Source organism: Rhinoderma darwinii, chromosome 2, assembly GCF_050947455.1.
Source record: "Rhinoderma darwinii isolate aRhiDar2 chromosome 2, aRhiDar2.hap1, whole genome shotgun sequence".
In the NCBI taxonomy this organism is placed as follows: domain Eukaryota; kingdom Metazoa; phylum Chordata; class Amphibia; order Anura; family Rhinodermatidae; genus Rhinoderma; species Rhinoderma darwinii.
Window position 1 is genome coordinate 291,090,001 of NC_134688.1, and position 26,252 is coordinate 291,116,252.

Sequence of the window (26,252 nt, forward strand, 5' to 3'; positions counted from 1 at the left end):
TGACATTTGTAATACTTTAACAAGAACTTGTGATACTATGTTCAAGAACAATCAATATTTCCATTTAATTTGTGCAGAGTGATTCTAGAAAATCGTCTCTTTTCCTCTCCAGTGCCATTAAAAAGTTTTGTGTCCTCTGTTCTCTTTCTGTCCGGCACTGAAGCATTAGCCTCTGAAAAACATTTGTCGTCTCTTCTCCATGACTGTGCTCTACATGGCACATATTCTTTTGTACCCAGGTCTGGTCAGTTTCATTTTGAAGTCTAGATCGCTCTAGATTGTACAGCTCTCTGGATTTCTGTGGGTAAGAAAAAAAAATCCTCAGTAATCACTCAGAAACCAGTAAACAACTCCACACTTTAAAAAGGGAATGTGTCGCTAGACATTTTTTTTTTCAGTTAAACAGTTAGTATATAAATGATTACACATTGTTTTAATTTTTTCACAAGTCAGGAAATATTATAAATTAGATTCTAATTTATAACAATTCCATGTGCTGGTCACTAGAGGGAGCAATTCCCAAAATTGCAGCATTGGCATGTGGTAAAGCAACCTCATTGCTTTGTGCTGCAAATTTGGAATAGACACACTCTCTCTCTAGTGTCCTCAAATAATCCCCCCTCCTTTATCCTGGCTAGTGCCAGGAGAAAGGAGGGGGTTGAATGTTCAAACCTCCTACACTGTGTGCCACCATTTTCTGAGCGAATGCACAGTGTAGGAGGATTAGATATACTGTCTGATGACCACTGTAACACTAACATACATACACACACACACACACACAAACATAACTTACCTGCTCCTGCTGCCGCCTCCGCCCTGCCGCTCCTAGTCCTTGCGTCTGCGCTGCCTTCAACATATGGCCGGAAGCCGCGGCCAGAAGTCGCCATCTTACTGTCCGGCCGCAGCTTCCGGTCCACATGAAAATGCCGCCGGATGTCGCTCTACTAAAGACCTTCCTTTTAGTCTGTATGGGAGCGGCGCATGCGCCGTTCCCACACAGACGGCGTACGCTATAGTGAATGGAACGGCACTCGTTCGCATTCTCTATGGGGATGTATGTGCCGTATTCCATCTCTGTATGTGTCATTAATCGACACATACAGAGATGAAGGAAAAAAAAAAATGGCAGCCCCCATAGAGGAGTAAAAGAAAGAAAAAAAGTTAAAAAGTACAACACAAATAAATAAAATTTATTTTAATGACATACTAAAAGCAATATTATATAAAAGAAAAAAAAAATTTGTGACACCTTCCCTTTAATGTATATGTGCTATATGAAAGCAGATTTGGATGTATAGTCAGCATTAGTGGCAGAGGGAATGGTTGACTTGGTTCTACCCACTATCCTAAAACGCCAAACCTTTTGCAGTTGGCACAACATATTTATGAATGTTGACAGACAGAATTTTAATTAAGATACTAGCCGTAGGGCTACTACTGCCTCAAAATCCACACCACATAAATTCTAAAATTTAACTTTTATTAACAAACATGGTGGTGTAAATAAACTTACCGAATTCAGAAATTAAATATTAAAAACGCAGTTTATTTAGCCTGCATACTTATAGGCCTAATACCCTTAAGGACACCGGTTCATGTCAAGACAGAGGTGGCTTTGTTTTGTAAATTTTAAACAGCGGTCGCCTGGCCTGCTAATAGGAAGTGACAGAGCGGACTGCAGTGGCACTGTCAACCATCCAATTGTATATCATATTGACATTCATCCCGTACTGGATACTGGAATACACTAGAATCTTATACCAAGTATGCAGGCTAAATGACCGGGTTTTTAATGTTTAAAATTACGGAGTTCAATAAATCTAGTTACAACACAATGTTGGTTAATAAAAGTAAATATGAGAACTAGTATAGCGTGGATGTTGAGGCATTAGTGGGTGTAGGGCTTGTATCTAATAAGAATTATTTTGCCTCCCCACCTACAAGGGTTTATGAATTTATTTAGACAAAATTCTCACAAAAAAGTGTAGTACGTGTGAGAGCTCAGTCCTGGTTAAACTGTAGCTAAACATTTAACAAAGTTCTGACACGTCAGAGGTTTTCATTGGTGGGGGTCCGAGCACGGAGACCCCCACCAATCGCTAAAACTGAGCAGCTGACGCGCTCGTGTGAGTGCTCAGCAGCTTAGTTTCTGCTCGGCTTTTTCCGGAAATCCGATGTATCGGAGTATGCGCTCAGACATTCTATGGAGCCCATCATCCGATACATTGATTTCCGGAAAAAGACAAACAGAAACAAAGCTTATACTTTTTTAATAATTGTTCATGTGTATATGATATTTATATTCGATGCCTGCTCAATACCGATAACTCCTTGTGGCACTCTTGGTTTGAAGAGTGTGTTAAGCCACTTTCAGAATAATTAGAATACGACACATGTGAATAGGGTTTTGAGAACCCCATACACATATAGTGGAAAGAAACCTGTGTGGAATTCAGGGCATGCTGCAGAATTTTCAAATCTGTGGCATAACTTATGTTGCAAAATTGCAGTGGATTTTGTGTGGATTTAATGTGGACTTGTGGCAAAGCTTGTAACTAAAAGATTGGAATAGGCTTCTTTCACATGGAAGTATTTTAAATCAGCATTTGGAAGCCAAAATTAGAGAGTGGATGCAAAACATGGAAGAGTTAAAAATCTTTGCATCATACTTTGCTCAGTGTAGATTCCACTTCTAATTTTGGCTTTCAATTACTGATGCAAGATAATGACCAAAATACTGCCATGTGAAAGAGGTCTTAGACCTCATGCAAATGGCCGTATTCGGCCTGTGATATACGGACCGCACGTGGGCCGCATTTCCTGGACTGAACACAGTTCAGGGAGCCAGGCTCCTAGCATCATAGTTTTGTATTACGCTAGCTGTCCCTGCCTCCCTGTGGGAATACTGTCCCATACTGAAACAGTACATGACAGTATTCCCACGGGGAGTCAGGGACACCTAGTGTTATACATAACTATGATGCTAGGAGCCTGGCTCCATGAATGGTGTCCGGTCAGGGAAATGTGGCTGACATGCGATCCGTATATCAGACCAAAAACGGCCATTTGCATGAGGCCTTAGAGTGAAGTCACGTGGAAATGTATTTACACATCATGTATGACAGATATATTTGTTAATTGATTTAACCACTTAGTGACAAGCCTGAGTTAGGCCATAATGACCAAGCAAGTTTTTCTGTTTTTCCATCGTCTCATTCAAAGAGGTAAGACTTTTTCTTTTTCAGTCGACATAGCTGTATGAGGACTTGTTTTTTGTGGGATTAGTTGTATTTTTTAATGCCACCATTTTTGGAAACATAATTTTTTACCACATACATAGGGGCTTTTTAGGTTTTACTACTTTTGCACAATAAAAACACTTTTGAACGAAAATCATTTGTTATTGCATTATCGCTTTCCAAGAGCCATAACTTTTTTTTATTTTTCCATCAATCTGGCGATATGTGGGCTAATTTTTTGGGGGGACAAGACGTAGTTTTCATTGGTACATGAGACTTGATAAACTATGATTACTTTTTTGGGGGGCATTGAAAAAAAATAATTACTACTACTTACTGGTAATTTGATTTTCCTTTAACCTCCATGACAGCACCACCAGGAGGCATTCCCCACCTCCAAAGGGACAGGAAACAGGAAGCAGTTTCAATTCCCCTTCCTCCTTACCCTCTGCAGTTAAGACCTGAGGCTTGATAACATACACGCTAAAGAATTTTAATATTCTTCAAATAAATTTATGGAAAAGGGTGGGGAAAAAGCCCGACAGCACCACCAGCAGGATTAACAATTTTTTTCTAGGGGTTCGACGACAATGGCCTGTAAAACTTTACCGCCAAAGCCAAGGTCTTGGTTGGACATTACATCCAATCTATAGTATTTGAAAAAAGTATTTGGACTAGACCATGTCACAGCTCTACAGATCTGCTCGATTGAAGCAGAAGCCTTCTTAGCCCAGGAGGTAGAAACAGCTCTGGTTGAACGAGCTTTAAGCAGCAAAGGAGGAGACTTCTCCATGACCTTGTAGGAATGGGAGATCGCTTCCTTGATTCATCTTGAAATAGAAATCTTGCTTGCCTGGTGACCTCCGTTTTTGCCACGGAACGGAATCAACAATTGCTCCTGACATCTGAAAGCTTTTGTTCTGTCTAGATACGTGAGGATACATCTTGTGACATCCAAAGTATACATTTCCACCTCCTTTTTATTCTTAGGGGAAGAGCAGAATGAAGGAAGGGATATCTTTCTGACAATGAAATTTGGACATGACCTTTGGAAGAAAAGCTGGTAAGGGCTTTAGAATGTTCCTATCTTCCAGGATGTTTAAATGGGGAGGAGAGGATGAGAAGGATTGTATTTCTCCAATTCTGCAAGCAGATGTTATCGCTAGAAGAAAATGGTCTTCAAGGTTAGGAATTTCAAGGAAGCATCCGGAATTGGTTCAAAAGGATCTCTGGTAAGTGCCGTCAGTGCTAAATTCAGATCCCAAGGACGGACTCTGGAAACAATTGGAGCCGCCATACGAGAAGTTGCTCTGAAGAATCTCTTAACCCATGGATGGGACACTAGCCTCTAATCCAGGAAGGCACGGAGAGCTGCAGTATGGACTTTCAAGGTACTGGTTCTTGAGCCCAAGTCGAGACCTGAATGAAGTAAATCCAGGATAGTGGATATCTTGGCTTGGAGAAAAGAATACGTTGAAGAGGTTCGCTTCAGGAAGGAGGGGAATGTTCTCCAAACCCGGTGGTAAATCTTGGAGGTGACCTTTTTCCTGCTCTTCAATAATGTATCTACCACTTTTTTTGAAAGGCCCTTCTCCATCAACATGTTCCGTTCAACATCCAAGCTGTAAGATGAAGTTGGTTCACATCTGGATGAAGGATTGGTCCCGGGAACAGCAAGTCGTGCCTGGGAGATAGATGCCAGGGGGCTTTTTGAGACATCCTCAGTAATAGCGGAAACCATGACCTCTTGGGCCAATATGGGGCTATTAGAATAACCCTTGCTTTCTCCTCCAACACCTTCAGTACCCTGGGGATGAGAGGGAATGGAGAAAAGGCATATAGGAGTTTACCCCTCTAGGTTTGAGACAGGGCATCTACTCCTGACGGATTGTCCTTGTAGGACAGAGAAAAACTTCATTACCTCCCTGTTTTTCCTGTCTGCGAACAGATCTATATCCGGCTGTCCCTATCTTCTTATAAGGTTTTTGAATTATCTGCAGATTTAGACACCACTCCCCTGGAAACAAGGTCTGTCTGCTCAGGTAGTCTACTACCTGATTTTCTGTTCCTCTTAGATGTATAGCTGTTAGAGATAGAACATTTTGCTCGGCCCAAATGAAGATTTGTTCTGGTACCCGACAAAGGAGCCGGCTTCTCGTTCCTCCTGGTTTGTTCAGGTAGGCTACCGTAGAGAGATGGTCTTAAAACATCTGGATGTCTTTGCCCTTTAGTAGACTTTAAGGCTTTCAGAGCTTCCCAGACCGCAATTAGTTCTCTTAAGTTTGATGAAGCTCTTGAAAGAGAGGTTCCATGATCCATGTTTTGACCTGAATGGGCTCCCCATCCGGATTGACTGGAATCTGTAGTTATGACTACTGGGTACCTCTGTGACCACGGGATACCTCTTGATAAAGTTCTTTCTTGTGTCCACCACATCAGAGAGTGTTTTAACCTGAAAAGGAATCCTCCTTCTCTGCTGGAGAATTCTCAAGTGCACCTGGGCCCATCTAACTGCTGGAATGGAAGAGGTTAGTAACCCCAACACTGACATCTCTCTTAAAGAAGCAGATGTTCGATAAATGAAGAAAGTGACCATCTGGAGTAGCGCATCTCTCTCGGAAGAAATTAAGTTTGGACCGGAGAATCCAAGAGAATCCCTAGAAATACATTTGATTGCTCTGGTGTCAGGTCTGATTTCTCTAGATTGATCAACCAGCCCAGGGATGACAAAAGCTGTTGCGTCGTCTTTAGATGGCCACTTAATCTTAGATGGGATTCTGCTGATATTAATAGATCGTCCAAGTAAGGGATGATTAATATCTCTTTCTGATGAAGATAAGCCGTGACCTCCGTCATAATCTTGGTGAAGATCCTGGGAACGGACGAAAGGCCAAATGGCAGGGCCTGGAACTGAAAATGATGAACCTTCCCCTTTAATGTTACTGCGAATCTCAGGAATCTTTGTGAGTCTGGATGTATTTGTAAATGGACGTAAGCATCATGTAGATCTATTGAGGCCATGAAGCAAAAGGGTCTGGACAGATTGATGGTGGAAGTAATCGTCTCCATCTTGAACTTCTTGTACTGGATGTGTACGTTTAGACACTTCAGGTTTATTATCACTCTGGATCTCCCATTTGACTTGGGGACTAGAAATAAAGGGGAATAATAACCTTGGTTGTGCTGTGAAGTCTGGACTGGAATCACCACCTGTTTCTGCAGGAGGATTTCCATTTCTCTCTCCAACTGCTGCGGACGAGAAAAGGGGCTTAATATCTGTGTTAATACAAAATTCTTTGGGGGAAGAGAACTTAACTCCAGTTGATAAGCCTGAGATACAATATTTAATATCCATGAACTTGAAGAAATCCCTGACCATGTATGGGAGAAGAATTTTAAACTGCCTCCCACAAACTCCCTGGCATCATTGAGTATTTCTGGAGGGGCCTTCTCCAGCGTTGGCATTAAACCCCACTGTTTTTGCCATCTTGGATTACCATCTCTTTTCTTAACCTCCCGAGGGTTTCTCCTCTGGTTCTGAAAGGGCAGTCTTTCTCGGAAGAAACAGGTTTCAGAAGGAAACCCCTTTTTCCTGTCCGAGGCTTTCTCCAGGAGGTCGTCTAGCCAAGAGCCAAATAATCTATCACCCTCACAGGCTATGGAACACAACCTAGATTTGGACGCGGTGTCTCCTGCCCAGGAACGGAGCCAGATAGCTCTTCTGTCAGAATTGGAGAGGGCGGCTGTTCTAGCATTAAGTCTGACAGAATCGGCCAATGCATCAGAAATTAAATCCACGGCCCTCTGAAGTACTGGCATGGAGGCTAAAATCTGGTCTCTGGAGTTTTGGATCTTAGATGATCTACTAGTTGCTCCATCCAAATCTTTAAAGATCTTGGCGTACATGTCGCAGCAATACTTGGTTTGGAGCTGCTGTACTGGCCTCCCATGTTCGTTTAAGGATACCCTCAGCCTTTTGATCCATAGGGTCCTTTAATAATCCCATGTCCTCAAATGGTAGGGAAGTGCGTTTTGAAATTCTCGCTACCGGGGCATCAATTTTGGGGGTTTTATACCATTTCTCTGAATCTTCATCCGTGAATGGGTACTTACACTTGAAGTTTCTGGGAATAAATAGCCTTTTCTCAAGGTCTGTCCACTCTTTCTTTAATCAATTTCTTAATATTTTTGTGGACTGGGAAACACGTCTCCTCTTAGAGTCCAGTCCCTCAAACATTTGATCCTGTACAGAATGCATCCTGTATATCCTCTATCTTCAAACTGGCCCGGATTGCTTTGAGAAGTTGATCTGTGTCCAAAAATAAAGGTCGGAAACTAATTCACCCTCTTCCTGATGAATATCAGAGAGTCTGACATCTCCTGTGGGATAGATCTAGAAGTGGAAGGCATGGGAGACGGTGGGCGGCCCTGAGACAATGCTGTATACACCTCTTCCTGTATCATACTTATATTTTGTAGAAGGGATGGAGATTCCTCACTTACAACCTTCTCCAAACATCTTTGGCATAAGGCTTTCTTATGGGCGGTAGGAAGTGATTTCTTACAAATTCCACACTACTTACTAAGTCGGACCTTTTGAATTCCCTCTTTACCTCCCTGAAAAAATAAACATATATGATATTTTCAATAAAATATTGAGACTTTTCAGAGGGAGCGGGTTATATAAAAAAAAAAAATATATATATATATATATATATATATATATATATATATATATAACCACATTCTTACCAGGCTAGGAGCTCTGAATGGGTCAGCACGGGACATCTCGGCCGAACTCATAACAAATTCAGCAAGTAGCAGCCCTGAAATAAAGCACACCTACAACCCTGAGAAAACCAGCACAGCTGGTTTTTAACCCCTTCCCGCCGCAGCCCTTTTTCAGATTTTCATTTTCGTTTTTTCCTCCCCACCTTCCAAGAGCCATAACGTCTTTATTTTTCCGTCTATATAGTACTATGAGGGCTTGATTTTTGAGGGACGAGTTGTAGTTTGTCGTAGCACCATTTATTTTGCCATAATGTACTAGGAAACGGGAGAAAAATTATTTGTGGGGTAGAAAATGAAAAAACAGATTCCTCCATGGTTTTTTTGCGCACTGTTTTTACGGAATTCACGGTGCAACTAAAAAACATGTTAACTTTATTCTGTGGGTCAATACGATTACGGCGATACCAAATATATATATCGTTTTTTCTATATTTTAGGTTTTTACTTGTAAAAGTAGTAAGTGTAAAAAAGAAAATTTATTTTGTGTCGCCAAATTCCGAGAGCCATAACTTTTTTTACTTTTCCGTCTATTAAGTGGTATGAGGGCTTATTTTTTGCGGGATAAACTGTAGTTTTTAATAATACCATTTTGGTGTACATGCGACATTCTGATCACTTTTTATTTCATTTTTTGTGGGAGATTAGGTGACCAAAAACATAGAGATTCTGGCGTTTACAATTTTTTTTTTTTTTTACGGTGTTCGCCGTGCGGCTTAAATAATTATATATTGTAATAGTTCAGACTTTTACGGACACAGCGATACCAATTATGTTTATTTTTTTTACTAGGCTCTAGGGGGAAAATGTTTTTTTTTAACTTAATATTTTATTATTTATTTTTTTTTTACACAAAAAAAAGCAACTTTATTTAACTCATTTTTACTTTTTTTATTAGTCCCCCTAGGGGACTTCAACCAGCGATCGTTAGATCGCTTGCACGATATACTACAATACATGTATTGCAGTATATCGTGATTCTGACAGGCATCAATTAAGCTCTGCCAGAGGAAAGGCTTAATAGGTGTACAAAGATGGCGCCAAGGCAGCTATAGCAACCATTTTTTTTGCGGCGTTCATCCTTCGGTTTAAATTACATGTTGTCTTTATTGTTCATGTCATTATGATTGAGGCAATAGCATATATGTGTATTTTTATTTCTTTTTTACGCTTACCAAATAAATCCACTTTTTATTGGAAAAAAAATATATGTTTTTTTTACTGTGCACCTTTATGAGTTAATGTAAAATAAAAATGATGAATATTCTTTTTAATCCCACTAGGCTACTTCACTATGCAATATTTCGCCTATATAATGCATTGGTATAAAAGTATACCAAAGCATTATTGCCTGTCAGTGTAAAACGGACAGGCAATCTATCAGGCCATGCCTTTGACACAAGCTAATAGGCATAGCCATGGCAGGCCTAGGTGCCTTTGTTAGGCCCCGGCTGCAATGGCAACCCATCAGAGGCTCGCGACTGCATTTGCGGTCCGCCGATTGGAGACAGAGGGAGCCCCCTCCCCCTGAAAGGGGTTAAACGGTCACGATAGAAGGAAACTTCGAATGCTACCGTTGGAGCAGGAGCCTGACTGTCATTAGACAGCCGAGCACTCACCTTGGCCTGCTCAGGACACCCGTGCAGGACTTAGACTAGCCTGCCGTGAAAAGGTGGCGGCCTAGCCGAAGGCCTGTTAGTTATCGCCGTGAAAAGACGTATTGGTGGTCACTAACGGATTAAAAGGGAAAATATCATATATTTAATTTTAGTTTCATTAGCTGTAGAAAGAAATTGGTAGAGATGTATTAACCCCATTTCAACTGCTTCACTTAAATATATACGGCAGCTAGAAGCGTCAGTCTGCAGAGCTGCCGTATATTTATGTTCTCCTGATAATTGCCGTATTTCTGCTGCATCGAGTGTCCTGATCTTACTGTAACGAACAGCCTCTGGTCCTGGTGCCATAATCAGCATCTTACTGGTTTAGGTACAGCTTACGGCACTTAGGTTGGTCTTACATGGCGCCGATCAATGAGACAGCTCGTTCATTGGCGCTCGTTTGCTCCTTTCACAAGGAGCTAGTATGGGGACGAGCGCTCGTTACTCAGATTACTCTTCCCCATACAATTCTATCATGTGGGCTGCACGTTTCCCTGTTTAAACAGGGAGATGTACTGACGACAACGATAATAGTTTCGGCATTTAAAACGATACAATCATCCAATGTACAAGTGGTTGCTCATTCATTGGCCGATCGTTGCCCTGTTTACACAGGGCAATTATCGGGAACAAGCGTTCTGTGAACGCTCGTTTTCCTGATAATTGGCCGGTGTAAAAAGGCCCTTAGACTAGAGGATGCTAATTACCGTCAAACCTGGACATCCTTATGCTGCGCGCGCGCGTGTGTGTGTCGGAAAAAATGAATTGGAATTGAGAGAGAAAAGTCAGAATAATTAATGAGGCTCTGTCACCACATAAGTGCCGTATCTCCTACATAAGGAGATGGGCGCTATAATATAGGTGACAGCAGTGTTTTTTATTTAGAAAAACTATCTATTTTTACCACGTTCCGAGCGATTTTAGCTTTATGCTAATTAGTTTCTTAATGCCTAACTGGGCGTATTTTTGTACTTAGACCAAGTGGGCGTTGTACAGAGGAGTGTATGACGCTGACCAATCAGCGTCATACACTTCTCTCCATTCATTTACACAGCGCACAGTGACACTACGTTGTTCACTATGTGCTGTCTTATACTGACACATTAACTTTACTGAAGTGTCCTGACAGTGAATAGACATCACCTCCAGCCAGGATGGGATGTCTATTCCCAATCCCGACACCTCGGTAACGTTTGTGTGGGACTTCTAGCAGAGCAAGCGTAATCTCGCTGTAACCTGTCATTTACAGCATGATCTCGCGAGATTACGCTTGCTCTGCTGTAAGTCCCACACAAACGTTACCGAAGTGTCGGGATTGTGAATAGACATCGTGTCCTGGCTGGAGATGATGTCTATTCACTGTCAGGACACTTCAGTAACGTTAATGTGTCAGTATAAGACAGCACATAGTGAACAACGCAGTGTCACTATGCACTGACTAAATGAATGGAGAGAAGTGTATGACGCTGATTAGTCAGCGTCGTACACTCCTCTGTACAACGCCCACTTGGTCTAAAGTAAAAACACGCCCACTTGGGCATTAAGAAACTAATTAGCATAAAGATAAAAACGCTAATAAAGTGGTAAATAGATCGTTTTTCTAAATAAAAAACACTGCTGTCACCTACATTACAGCGCCCATCTCCTTATGTAGGAGATAGGGCACTTATGTGGTGACAGAGCCTCTTTAAAGAGGCTCTGTCACCAGATTTTGCAACCCCTATCTGCTATTGCAGCAGATAGGCGCTGCAATGTAGATTACAGTAACATTTTTATTTTTAAAAAACGAGCATTTTTGGCCAAGTTATGACCATTTTTGTAGTTATGCAAATGAGGCTTGCAAAAGTCCAAGTGGGTGTGTTTAAAAGTCCAAGTGGGCGTGTATTATGTGCGTACATCGGGGCGTTTTTAAATACTTTTACTAGCTGGGCGCTCTGAAGAGAAGTAACATCCTCTTCTCTTCAGAACGCCCAGCTTCTGACAGTGCAGATCTGTGACGTCACTCACAGGTCCTGCATCGTGACGGCCACATCGGCACCAGAGGCTACAGTTGATTCTGCAGCAGCATCAGCGTTTGCAGGTAAGATCGACTTACCTGCAAATGCTGATGCTGCTGCAGAATCAACTGTAGCCTCTGGTGCCGATGTGGCCGTCACGATGCAGGACCTGTGAGTGACGTCACAGATCTGCACTGTCAGAAGCTGGGCGTTCTGAAGAGAAGAGGATGTTACTTCTCTTCAGAGCGCCCAGCTAGTAAAAGTATTAAAAACGCCCTGATGTACGCACATAATACACGCCCACTTGGACTTTTACTTTTAAACACACCCACTTGGACTTTTGCAAGCCTCATTTGCATAACTACAAAAATGGTCATAACTTGGCCAAAAATGCTCGTTTTTTAAAAATAAAAATGTTACTGTAATCTACATTGCAGCGCCTATCTGCTGCAATAGCAGATAGGGGTTGCAAAATCTGGTGACAGAGCCTCTTTAAGTATTAAAGTGATGAGTACAGGTCCCGGGCCCAGAGACCAGCGAGTTGCAAGGGAAGAGATATATATAATTCTCTATATATCATTCTCTACATGTATAGTGTTACTATCTTACCTGATCTAAGCCTCCAGCAGTACAATAAAGCTGAACTTGTCCACATTCTAATGATAAATAGATAACTCTGCTCAGTCTGTCCCAATCTATGCAGCAAAGTTGATAAATGAGCTAATCAATGTGTACAAGTAAACCTTTTAATGTATTAAAGATATATGTGTAGGCAATAGAACAATGTACGAACCTGGATTGCACTGTAATTGTACTGATAGCGCAGAACAGCTTCACACAGGTTCCAAAAGGTATACTCTGGCCACAAGACTGACTGGAATACCAAGCAGGCATGTGAAGTCTGAGAGAAGATTAAAAAGAGGAAATGATTATTATTTTCCTTTGAATTAAATTTTTCTTCTGTGTGCTGTAACCATTGCCCTGTGGTACATTTTCTAGTATTCCAATAACTAGTGTTTTTTTCTACTGAATGAGAGCGGAGCACGGGGACATCAATTTGCAGCTGGCTTGGATTACAGCGCCACAACAGTGACTGGCTACAGTTGTAAAGTCGACACCTGACTGATGCAGCCAGTGATTGGCTGTCTAGGGCACGTGTCAGTAAGACATCTTTGCAACGGCACTAACCTCTTGCGACAGGCAGTAGCTGTATCATGTGGCCACATGAGGTTGTTTGTTTTTGTCTCTATGCATTTTTTATATTGTATGCATTATTGCATTTACATTGAATACATTTTGTAATGTATGGTGTTTCAGTCATTCCTATTCTCCTTTTGATTTAATATGAAGTAGCTGTATTATGACCAGCATATATCCCATGTTGATCGCGTGGGCATGGTTATTGTGCCCTTGCAATCAGGAGCACGGCAACGGCTGTGACACACTTCTGATTCTGGTCGTTTAACCCATTATATGCCGCAATCAATGCTGATCGCAGCATATATAGAGCGAGACTGAGGGGGAGGGGCTGCTCACCAGGCTGACTGGGGGCCAGCTGACTCCAGTACTCTTAAAATGTGGGTGTCCCGGAGCTGGGACACCTAACTAGCATATACTGTCTATGGTGGGAAAACCCCTTTTGGAGCAACTTCTTACCTGCCATAGAAGAAAGTCACTGAGTCGGACTTCCCCAGAAGTACGGATAAGAAGGTCAGGATCAGGGGAATTTGAGGTGTACAAACATTGGTCCAGAAGATTCTCAGATACATCACTAAGAAATAAAGACTTGGAGATCAGTACAAAATAACATAGTTATTAACTAATAATTTTTTTTAATAGTTTTACATCTAGCTGTAAACGTGAAAATGGTGGTCAAAGATTTAAAGGGGTTTTCCCACAATAGGAAGTTTTTTCCAAACCCCACGTACCTTAATAAATCATTAACACATATCAATAAAGCACTTACATGCTTTTTGTTAACTCTTAGTCCGATCCCCGGTTACTTTGCCCTCTTAATGGCACAAAGTGAATAAAGTGAGCAGTCCAACTCAGTTTCCCACGTGATCGCTGTTTCCCTTCTGAAATCGATCGTTCCCAGAAGTTAACTTGCGACTTCTAGAGCTGCCGAGCCCACCCCTGTGCACTGCCCGCACGTATGCGACGGATCTATTACTCCTACTGGAGAGTCAGCGGCAGCGTGAGAAAAATAGGAAACAAAAACAGTTTGGCACATCCTCGGGGAATGAGAGCCATTGGCGCTGAAGACTACTGCACATGCCCACCTTATACTATCAGGATGAGCAAGTTCGTATGCGCGGTATTGTAAAGCTGAATTGCCCACAAAGAATGAACAAATCGCACCTGCATATGCTCACCCTGTAAAGTAGGAACTACAGCAGGACGTGACCCGTGGCAACTGTATGCAAACATTGGTAAAATTTCAGATACTTCGGGGATAAGATTTATTTCAAAAGATGCGATTAGCATAATTGATGTAAATTACATATATTATTAATTTTCTATGTGCAAAGATGAATCATAATGAAACATTTATGGGGCTCTTTTAATCACCCATATGCACCCTTTGATATTTTTGCTACTGGAGGATAAAGAGTCGGTGGTTCTGGTAGGATTTTGCAGCCATTTTCAGAAATTGCAGTGCTGATTTCTAATCTTTTGACACACACACGAAATGGGAAAAAAATAATAATCATAATAATAAGAGATACCTGGGATGTATAAGACCTTTTTGAACTCCCCAAGCTACCTCTCGAACTGCATTGCTGATCTCATGTCGGGATGTGTAAGCAAAGCAAACATTTAGAAAACACCTTAAAAAAAAAAAAAAGGTAAATTAAAATGGAATAATAGAATTAAATATCATTTTAATATGTGGATTCAATTTCTCTTAGCTAGGCACTTCTTAAATAAATGTTACAAAGAACCTCTCGTTCATATTTTAATATTTTGCCTAGCCGCATTGATCATAGTATATAGTGGATGTGCGGTCCATGTCTATTCTCTCCCCTTTGATATGATACAGAGTCTATCCCCTCTGTTGTTTTGTTTCACTTGGTACCAGCACTCCACACTTTTGGCCCAGCTGATTTTAATTTAGGAATGACCTCATAAGTGTTCCTGCTCCTGCTTGTACTCTGTCGGCCACTGGGGGCGCATGGCAAGGTGAGATCATTCCATCTGTTCACATGTTGTGGTGCTGTCTGTTGCTGTAGTGCTGCACTTGTGGGGGGACGTGGCCCAGAGCCAAGGAGGCTTGGCACGGTCTGAAGGCATGGGTGCTTTTGGGCCCCTGGGTTGCTCCCTCTGCAGGAGCGGTGCTGCGGTGGCGGTAGCCGCCATGCGGTGCTGCAACCGCTAGAGTAGGGACCCACTTTTAGAGGTCGCCGTGAAGTGGCAAGTGGGCTTGCATACAATTTGATCAAAATGTTACAAAAGAACCTCTCGTTCATATTTAAATATTTTGCCTAGCCGCATTGATCATACTATACAGTGGATGTGCGGTCCATGTCTATTCTCTCCCCTTTGATACTTCTTAAATAAAGCACAACCCGCAAAAGTTTATCCTAGAATCCAACTCAAAACTTACATTAGTGTCTAGAGTGATGACCATTTTCGCTAACATAGGATCCTCACACCCCATTCGCCGATTCAGAGAGACAGAATTCCCCATTCAAATCATTAGAGTTGGATGCAAAAGCTAAGCGCTGCCTCCAATATCAGTTCCTTATTATTTTTAAGATATCTGTTTGCAGCATTAAATATGAACCTTACTTGTAGGGAATAAAGAACTGTCCTGCTAATAAAAATCTGAATAAAAAAAATAATGTAATTTTAAAACAGAAAATACTAGAACAAAATAAAATTACCCATTTTGCTTAAACACTTACTTCGAGTAACCCTTGGTTTCCAGGACTGCCTGTGCAATAAGCTTCTGGATGTCTAGAGGAAGCAAAGTCAGGTCACCAATCACTCGTATGCAAACTTCATGCTTCTGTAGCTTATCCCTGCAGAGAACATTAGTTGAAATGTAAAATATAATTTAGCACTCCCCTTAGTGTCTGCAAAAACTGAAATAAAGTTGATTGTTTAATTGTTAGTATTGCTAGAAAAACGCACAATCACATACAGACAGAAAAGGGGATTTTTTGAATGCCCACCGTAATATCTTTTTTTCGTCCAGTCCATTGGGGGAGGGGGGCACAGACCATGGGTATGTGCCGTTTTACACAAGGAGGCGTTACATTACAAATTTAAAAAAAAAAAAAAAAAAAAAAAAGAGAAGTGTTGGTCCCTCCTACAGGCATTGAGCGCATTCAGGTCTGGACACAAGCAGAACGCAAGGTAAAATATCAGAACCAGATAAGAAACTTTGTCCAACGGACAACCTTATGAACGGTGAAAAACAAAGGGTGGGAGTCCCCAATGGACTGAACAAGAATAGGATTTTACAGGGAGTCCTCAAAAAAAAAAACAAAAAAAAAAAATCCCCTTTTCTTGTTCGTCTCATTGGGGGACAGTGTTCCTTAGCATGCACCAGAGACAGGAAGACAGATGGCATAACTATAGAATACCAGACTGAAAGAAAAACAAGGCACAGCATGCAGAACGGTCTCATCCTGGTCGAGAGTTAAATACGGCGAATGACAGGACAGGGCTGTCCGCTCAGGAACCCTCTGGATAGAGGTCACGGACACGAAAAAAAAACACCTTCCAGGCGGTGACACGTAATGAGATCTCGCATAGAGGTTTTCACTGAGCCATAACGCACTGTAGCATAGAGAGAACAAAGGTCAGATCCTAAGTGGGAGAAGGGGGCAAATGGGGGGGGGGGGGGGGGGGGGGGGAAGAGAGGAAGGTGCAGATACTCACACCAGTGCAGGTGCGATTGTAAATGCAGGAAAATGAAGGCTTCCTAGCCTACAACATGGTGTGGATTACCCGCTCCAACAAGCCAGGGAACGTTGGCCAGCAGAGGCACCACGTCTGCATACAAACAACGATGCTGTCCAAAGTTACGGCCTTGATCCTTCTGAGGAGATTGGGAAGAAGAGGCAGAGTAGGATTAAAGTTAAATCAGATAAATTGGTCCCATGAAGACACCAGATCGTCAACCGTGCAAACATCGGGATCCTTTGTTAACCCCTGGGATGTGAACTACCAAGAGAGCAGGAACATAGTGTTCCGCCCACTCCAGAATCTTTGCAGCCTCTGAATTGCTGCTGAACTCTGCGTGACATTGTCTGTCTAGATTCGGAAAAGTCATCCATTAACTGAGACAAAAGAATATCGCCCTCAATTGAAACATATTGATGGGAAGACTTGCGATGTGAGGTTCCCGGATGGCACCTTCCCAACAATGGAGAGGACCTGCCAGTGAAGCGGGAAAACAACCTGAAAAGGATCGTTGGGTAGAAGATCCACTAGTTGAAGGACCATCATACTGTCAAGGGAAATTGGATTCCACGTTCCAGGTAATCTGGAGAGCAATTCCACCTTTGAAGCGGACTGGTATGAAACTGGGCAAACAGAATGGCATTGCTGGAAGCCAACATGGTGGCCAAAACCCCCTAATGCAGTAGCAGAGAGAGGTGGGGCTTCCTTCAGTAGAATGCATACTCTCTGTTGGAGGGTGAACAATTCCTCTGAAAGTAGTAACACCCGAGCCAAGTGGGTGTCAAACTCAATTCCCAGGACGGCAATCCTTCGACAAGGAGTCAGACAGGACTTTGAGTGGTTGATAATCCAGCTGAATCGGGCCAGGGTATCCAGAGAGCTAGCTAGGGTGATCACTGAAACCCTCCTGGAGCTAAGAAGAACCATTAACACTGACAGGCTCTTGGTGAAACGACAAACTCCTATTGGTAAGAACACCAAAACGAAGGAAGCGCTGAAAGGGCGGGGAAATGATGGGCATGCAGGTACATGTCCTTTATGTCCACTGAAAAAGACAAAATCCATGATCCATGGTAGCCATGACTAAGCGGAGTTATTTTAAACGCCGTTAAAAAAAAAAACCATCACTGGAGAACCTTGGGCTCCTAAGTCTAGACATGTAGAAATGTCAAACAATTTACATATGTGATAATATTTACATGTAACGTCCCCTGTAGATGCAGATGATTTAATGCAGATTTTCATGCCGAAAATCTGCAGCGGAAGACTGTTATATCAAGTCCAGAGTCAATGTTAGCCATAATCTTCAACATTAAAAGAAAAAAATGCTGGAATTAGATCACTCTTTGTGTAATGAATCTATAGAATATAGGAGTTCCACCTTTTGAATTAAAAATTATGGAATTAAATAAACTTTTTGACGATATTCTAATTCATTGAGAAGGACTAGTATATGATATTCTGTAGTTTCTATTCGTTACTTGGGAGGTGGTAATCCGAATCACGTATCGCGTAGCCCACTATCTAATTGTCCTGTGAGACGTTTTGTTTATGATATTACCTCTGTAAACCACTTAGATACCACAGTCTCTATTGGCCACGTCTTCTAAGGGGTTAAATGGTCGCCATCGAAGAAAACTTAAATTGCTACTGTTAGAGCAGGAGCCCGGCTGTCAGACAGCCGAGCATCCACTCCAGCCTGCACGAGACTCTCGTGCAGGACGTAGACTAGGCCGCCGTGAAAAGGCGACAGCCTAGCCTAATGCCCGTTAGTGACCGCCGTTAAAAAGCACATTGGTGGTCACTAATGGGTTAGGCTATAGGGTAACCACTGCTGGTAACAAGCTAGAGACTGAATAAAAAGTGAGGGAACATACAACAGGCAATATTCCCAAGGATGTATTTACATAAGTTATTTTTTTGCTACAAAGATAAAAAAAAAAAAAAAAATATAAAAACATCTCATGTAAGCCTCAGTAAAGTGGGACCCAATTACATTAGTACGGGCAAAAGGTTAAACAGGCTTTTGCTAGACAATGGCTTCAGTACACACAGACATCCAGGCCAGCCACTCTCCAGAACTGCTCTTACCTGCTGCCTGTATAACATGTGACCCATGGCCGCCGATATCTGATGTTACTGTATGCTAAACACTGGCAAGGAGGAGCAGCTACCCCAACTGTACGCTCATATGATCATAGATATCAGCGCAAGTCTGAGCGCCCTCTGATAGGAGTATTGACATGTAAGTACTAATAGTGCCCCCCCCCCCCCCACACACACACACACGGTATGGCACTGTTATGGGGGGACTGACTGCTACTCTCTTTGGTATGCTGTGATTCCCCAGTGTCATGCAGCACCTCCTTAAAGGAACAGTGTCATCACAATTTTTTTTTTAATATGTTAAAGATGTTAGTGCTTTATTAAAAACGTTTGGATTAATTTGTGTGTTTGTGTGTTACTTTTTCTTATTTTTACACTTTTTCTTCCCTATGGGGGCTGCCATTTTTTTGTCCATTTCTGTATGTGTCGATTAACGACACATACAGACATGGAATACGGCAGCCACAGTCCCATAGGGACTGCGAACGGGTCCCGTCCCATCCACTTCTGTGTACGCCGTCTGTGTGGGAACTGCGCATGCGCCGCTCCCACACAGTCCAATTTGAAATGCGCGCCGTCCGGCGCCATTTTCCTGTGGACCGGAAGTCGCGGCCGGACAGTAAGATTACTACTTCCGGTCGCAGCTTCCGGACTTGTGCACTTGGACCGGCAGCAGACGGAGCGTACGGGCCGGAGGGAGCCGCGGCGGCAGGAGCAGGTAAGAGATTTCTATGTATGTTCGTGTTTGTGTGTGTTTACTACTGTATGTAAACCTACTACACTGTGTGTTAGCTCAAAAAATGGCGACACACAGTGTAGGAGGTTAGACCGTTCAATCCCCTCGTTTATCCCGGCACTAGCCAGGAAAAAGGAGGGGGGGGGGGATTCTCAGAGCGAGTGCTTTTTTCCCAATTTTGCAGCAAAAAGCAATGTGGTTGCTTTACCACATGCTATGCTGCAATTTTGGGAATAGCTCCATCTAGTGACCAGCAATGGGAAATATTATAAATTAGAATCTAATTTATAATATTTCCTGACTCGTGAAAAAAAAATAAAAAAATGTGAACAATGTTTAATCACCTACACACTAAATGTTTAATTAAAAAAAAAAAAAAAAAAAAAAAAAAATCATGTTTTGCTGGCAACACATTCCCTTTAAGCATAACACAGTGAGTCAGTATTACACAGGCTGTCTCTTTAAAGGGGTGCCATAAGTATCTGATAGGTTAGAGTACCATCCCAGGGATCCACATATATAGGGAGAATAGGGGTCCCCAAAGTTGTAGAACAGAGACGACAAGATAGCGAGGCCCCCGCGCATGCATGCTATTGTGAAAGGATCTGCTTTTTTTCCCATTGATAGCAGTCCCAAAAGTGGAGGCTGGTCATGTGATGGACAAACAGGTGCTTGGCTCGTTAGAAGACGGATAACTGTATCTGCACCTGTAATGAGCGATGCACCAATGTGTCACAGTTTTTTAGTTTTATTGTGGCCTTGGGAGTGATGAAGTTTGACTATGTGGCACTCTGACCAGTACAGGCGTACCAGTACAGCAAGCTGTAGCTGCGGCTGTAAAGGGCAACTACAGAAAAAGTCAAGTGGCAATTAATCATTTTTGGCCTGTTATTTTATTTTTTTAAACAGTTAACATCCTTAAAGCGTACCTAACTTTTCAGAATAAGCAGTCATATCTGTGTACATAAATAACACTATTTCTGACCATTATATGACTTGTCTTCTACATTATTTGGCTTTGTTCACACAGAGCAGATTTGCATGCGTTTAAGACAAATACCAGGAATAATACCTGGTGAATACCGGAGAATAAAGAGACTATATAGGTCTGCTCCCCTGGTTCCAAGTCTTGTTTTGGCCTTAAAAAAAAAAAAAAAAGAAAAAAGAGAGCATACAAAATCTGCAGCATATTTGCACTGTGTGAACAAGGCCTTTGGCAGTTTTCCCCTCGGCAGGCTCTCTCTCTAATTCTCAGATGTCTCTGATCTGGTGGGCGGAGACTAACTGCTATCATTTCTTCTATACACTGCACATATGTAAGCGGAGACTGCTGCTCTCCTATCTCGATCACATATATAAAAACTGCAGCAACGTGGAGGAGATTATATAACAGTAATGAGCAGTGTAGCTGAGAATACAGAACTGGGTTGACATAACTTACCAGGATGCTGTCTGTGTTTTTTTTCATGTCATCTGCTCCTGTTCCCCCCTCCATAGACTTGTATAGGCAGCATGTTTGTGTCTCTTTCACTTCTCCTGTTCCCTCCTCCTGTTCCCCCTCCCCTCTGCATAGACTTCTACAGGCAGAAAGTGAAAAGACACACCCCAACTTTCTGCTCTGTACCTAGGAAGGGATTTTGCTTGACAACACGGGATTGATAGATTACAGGAAGGGAGACACCTAGTGGCAGTACCTTCACACAGAATTTGCATGGATAAAACAACTACATTTTAACAGTAAGAAAATTACAACGTTGAGCTATATCTGATATACAAAAAATTGTAATAAGTTGTTTGAAAGTTAGTGTAAATTTAAATCCTTACTTCTCTTCAAGCAGACGCGTGAACTTCTGGCGAGCCAGTTCCATGAGGCCGTCCACCTCTTCCTTAGAACGCTTGAAATTCTCAATGCTAAAAGCATACACTGTCACCTCACAAATTCCAAGGTTTAAACACCAACGCAAGGTCTACAGAGAGGAAGGGGAGAGAGGAAAAAAAAAAAAAGTTTATTTCTAAGGCCTTATATGCAAATGACCGTGCATTTGAATCCGCAATTTATCCATATTTCTTTCTGATAAATTGTGGACACATTCATTCATTCCTATGGTCCCATGCACCAATAAATCCAGGCTGCAAAAACGTTACGATCTGGATTTGTGGGTTCACTAAAAACTGGTGAAATAATTTTTTTGTTGTTGTGCATCCGTGAATCCTGATGACACACAACAAAGGTATTTTTGCAATGGACCCGCAACGGATCTGTGGTTTTGCGCCAGCAAAACCACTACTGTATGCATGAGGTCTAACAAAATAAGCTTACTGAAGAACGGATTCACACATGCATTTTTTTACCTTTCTTAGCGAAAGCCACGAATGGATACAAAAAGAATGAAAAGTTTAAAGTAAAGACTTCTCTCTTTTGTATCCAATACTCTTTAGGCTGGGTTCACACACAGTTTTTTTTACAAGTTTGACGCGGAAAACGCGCTGCAAAACGCGCCAAAAAACAGCCGAAAATGCCTCCCATTGTTTTTTTTTTCCCGTGAGCAGAAAAACAGTCTTGCAGGAAAAAAGAAGGGACATGCCCTATCTTCGGGCGTTTACGCCTCGGAGGCCGAGAAAGCGTATTTCGTGGCGTTTTATGACCGCTGCGCTCAATGGTCGTGGGTGAAAAACGTCGCCAAAATCGGCGTGCAGGCAGAGGAAAATCTGCCTCAAAATTCCAGATTTTCCTCCTGCAAAAAACTCCATGTGAACCCAGCCTTATGGTTCAAAAAAACATGTGAAAATAAAGCCCAAAAGTTTTGATTTTTCTCCTTTTAGCGTTAGGGCAGGCTCACAAAGGACATGTTCATAATGAAAAAAAACAAGGCTAGTTTCAGGAGAAAACAGCCTCTGAATCCAGGCGTTTTTTGGAAAAGTTTTTAAAGAGAACCTTTCACCTGCAGCTGAGTGCAGCATGTAATGGGCAGGGCTGCACAAACCCTGGGGCACTTTAAAAAAATGTTCTCCCTTCCTCCGTTATTTAGATATCGGTGCCGTTATATTTGGCGCCCGATATTTAAATAACTCCCTGAACTGTCAATGGGGCGTTTTTTGGCAAGGGGGCGTGTAAGATCGCTGTGACGCTGTCCAATCAGCTACAGACAGTATCACAGCAAGAGTTGGAGAAAGGAGAGCGTGTGCACGCTCTCACTCTTCAGCTCTCGGCAGACAAGGACAAGACTGATCTCTTGCGAGAGATCACACAGTCTTGTACTTGTCTGCCGAACTGGCAAGGGGGCGTGTCTCTGCTACGGACAGTGCAAGAGCTGAAGAGGAGAGCGCACACGCTGATCAGCGGGGCTCCCGGGAGTCGGACCACAAGCAATCCGTTATTGATGGCCTATCCTCAGGATAGGCAATTAATTTTTAATAGTGGATAATCCAGGTACATGCCAGCTTGTATACATAGCAAGAGTGCATCAAACTATGCCGTGCCTAGGCACTACAAATCTAACAGGCTTATTATTAGCAACCTCTGACCTCTGCAAGCTTTTCAAATCCCTGCGAATGGCCCTCTTGCCTCTCCACATGACATTTTTGAGCATATCTTCGGTTCCCATCCATAATAAATGCCACGTGCTTGGGCATTGGGCCAACCTGTTTTAAAAAGTAGAGAAATACTGTCAAGACGAATTTGGCATTGCTGGCATACAAATATATGCAGAGGAATGGCCTGCCTACCTTAAGGACATTTGCACATAAGCGTTCAAGCAGTGACAGCTCCTTGTCACGAATCCAAGACATGATGGAACAAATCTAAAAGATAAAAAGTATGCTTTGAATAGTAAAGCTTCCATGTACATTGTTTCAGAAAATAAATGTTATTTATTGAAAATGAAAAGTTATACAACTTTCATATACACTATAATCCTCACGGTTTTCAAGATCTCTGCTTGCTGTCCTTCAATAAGAACCTTTTTTGTTTACTTCCAGTCCTGGTCATGTGATGGACACATAGGTGTTCCTCGGCGAGCGCAGAAGCTCCCTCTGCTCTGAACTAATTCTGAAGCAGGGAGCCGATGGTTTCCGGGTTCAGAATTAGTGGCTACTCCTTGAGCAAAATCCCCGTTGCCGATGATCTGGCCGGGGATTTCGCTCTTAGAGGAAACCCCTGAGGTCACTGTCCATATATGGACATTGACATCACTGGCTCCTCCTGGAGCGGAATCCCCAGCCAGAGTCGGCATTGGGGATTCCGCTTAAGGAGTAGCCACTGACGTCAATGCCCATATATGGACAGTGACATCAGGGTTTGCCTCTAGGAGCGGAATCCCCAGCCTATGCTCTGGCTGGGGATTCCGCTCCTAGAGGCAGTCTCAATGGCGCTATCTACAGGGGGGGGGGGGGCGCTATCTTCAAGGGGTTTGTGGCACTATATACAGGGGACACTGGCGATATGTACATGGGCAGTGTCACTATCTACAAGGGCCCTGGCACAAGGGGCAGCTAAGGGGACATTATACTGTGTGGGGTCAGCTATTTGGCATTATACTGTGTGGGAGGCACTATGGGAGCATGATACTGTGTGGGCTGAATTGGGTGTGTATGGGCGGGATTAGGGGCATGGCTTAAAAGAAAAAAAATTGGCACGCGCTGCATCCGTTGTCCCTCTGTGATACTTGAAAGTTGGGCGGTATGGTCAAACACAAACTATTATTGCAGAGCTGGACAAGTGCCATACAAATAAGCAAAGCGTGCAGCAGATAGGGACACATAACATATACTATATCTGAACCTCACACACAAATCCACAGGGCACAGCAGAGACACAACTGCACGCCAAAAATAAAGCCCTAAATGAGACACATAACGTGTGTTAAATACATCTATCTCGATGCCCTTCGCATGACATACCGGCGGCTACGCTGGGATTTGTAGTTCCAACGTAGGGCAGCAACAGGTTGTCACTTATTTACTTTGAGAAGGAATATCATAAACTGCACAATAGCGAAAGCGACATATGTACTTTCTATATCAAACACGTCTAATGCAACCTGCCAAGCCACCTCTCTTACCCAAGTCTCATTACCTTCTATGTATGAAAGACTTCCGCATTCACAGGCAGCCGAGGCCGCGCTCAACACTGACCTCAGCAGGTCGCCGCCTCATGACGTCACACAGTCGAGGCGATTGGTTTGGCTTTGAGCGGGAGTTTGGGTCCAGACCAATCACAGAAGGATGAGGTGTGGTAAACTACTTTGTGGTGAATGCGGCGTCGCTATTAGTAATAACTTTAGACAGGAAGTGAAGTGTACTAGGCAAAACTTGTGTTGTAGCAACAATGTGGGAATGCAATATTTACTAAGCATAATAATTCAAATTAGTGTGAATGTACTTTTATAACATATTCAGGGGACATGCCGTAATTATAGAGTGACTGCATATCCAGGCACTTCGCTGCCAATGACCTGGCATCTCTGGGGGTCCTAGTGATCCGATATACCAATTGTATAATTGAATACTATCGCAGAGCAGGGGGCCTGCTCTTCCATTCACTAGGCTACAGTCCACTTTAGGCCTGCCGTCTATAAGATGCTGGGACAGGATCCGTACGCATGCCGGCGCGATGACGTGATGGGATCGCACCGGCCTACGCAAGGATCTCGTCTCGACGAATCAGAGGAGGTTGTGGAGCTACGTTCTTTGTGGGAACGGGGCTAGGTGAGTATAAGGTTTGTTTTTTTTATCTGTTAGGGTGGCACCTGGGCACTATCTACAAAGGGAGGCGTATGGCACTCTACAAATTGAGGAGTAAAGTACTATCTCGAAGGGGCTGTGTGTGGCGCTAGCTGCAGAGGTCACTGGCATTATCTACAGAGGGCACTGTGGCACTATCTAAAAAGGGGAGGTGTGGCATTATCTACAGGGGGCACTACCTACAGGGAGCAGTGTGTGGCACTATCTACGCTGGTTTTTACGCTACCAATAGTGGTCAGCATATATCGCCTAGCCCTAGTGACAAAATGACACATCACCTGCCTGTATACAATCAGTTAACCAGAGAAAGATACTTGCCACCATAGTAGTTGTCAGCCAAACTAGTGTAGAAATTCTGCAGAAAATAGTTCCCTCGTTAGCCACATCCACCAGATGAACGACACACCCTATGTGCCCTGAATTTTTATTTGTGTTCTTTTTAAATGTTGGCAACTATGAACATGGCATCAGTCATGTGAACTCAGTCATGTGAACCCTCCCCTTACACAAACACATCATGTGACCCCTAACATTGTTAGCTACAGGGTTACATGACATACATGTGTTAGGGCCACATAGAGGACACATCCATGGGCTAAGTGAATAGGTCCAATTGTTGAATAATGATGAACATCTTCACTGGGCATGTGTTTACTTTCTCTAGATCAGGGGTCTCAAACATGCAGCAGCATAGCTCCCTCGGAAGAGGAGAGAGCAGGCCGAAGGAGGAGTGCACTGGCGCTCCTTTATGATGTCATGAATGAGTGTAGTCCCTTTCCTGCACTAGATTATGGGTGGTAGGTGCGCAAAGGCCACACAGCCCACTATACTTCTGCTCTGGGGAAGCCTCTGACATCACTATGCATATATGGACAGTAATGTCAGGAGCAGAGGTGGAGTCACAGTCAGAGTGCTATAAGCGGCTTTGTTCCGGGGCCCTGGGGAAGCCCCTGACCTCACTGTCCATATATGGAGGGTGCGGTGAGGGGACACGGCTGCAGGCTAGTCTGCAACATGACCAGTCTGAGTCTGTATTGTTTGTTTTTGATGTAATACGTATTTTCAA

At 42.9% G+C, this 26,252-nt stretch overlaps 1 protein-coding gene across 3 annotated transcripts; it reads right to left on the bottom strand.

Annotated features, from left to right (window-relative positions):
• Positions 1-24,606, bottom strand: DHDDS (dehydrodolichyl diphosphate synthase subunit). 3 transcript variants are annotated; one of them, XM_075850573.1, is made up of 9 exons: positions 24,519-24,606; positions 23,171-23,245; positions 22,970-23,086; positions 21,269-21,411; positions 15,597-15,713; positions 14,418-14,519; positions 13,345-13,459; positions 12,482-12,589; positions 1-298 (listed from the first exon to the last, which is right to left on the bottom strand). In XM_075850573.1, exons 2-9 carry the CDS (start codon positions 23,231-23,233, stop codon positions 65-67), a joined length of 999 nt encoding a protein of 332 aa, XP_075706688.1. In that variant the 5' UTR covers positions 23,234-23,245; positions 24,519-24,606; the 3' UTR covers positions 1-64. The 3 variants fall into 3 exon arrangements, with proteins under 3 accessions (XP_075706688.1, XP_075706689.1, XP_075706690.1); XM_075850574.1 differs by having other exon boundaries at positions 24,505-24,551; XM_075850575.1 differs by lacking the exon at positions 24,519-24,606 and adding an exon at positions 24,344-24,434.
• Positions 24,607-26,252: the final 1,646 nt, after the last annotated feature.

Excerpts from the sequence above, each read along its gene's own strand:
- DHDDS (XM_075850573.1), bottom strand. The coding sequence starts at position 23,233 with ATGTCTTGGATTCGTGACAAGGAGCTGTCACTGCTTGAACGCTTATGT. Across the intron at positions 21,412-22,969 it reads GATTTGAAAAGCTTGCAGAG|ACCTTGCGTTGGTGTTTAAA; the intron begins GTCAGAGGTTGC and ends TCCTCTCTGTAG. Across the intron at positions 299-12,481 it reads ACAATTACAGTGCAATCCAG|AAATCCAGAGAGCTGTACAA; the intron begins GTTCGTACATTG and ends TCTTACCCACAG.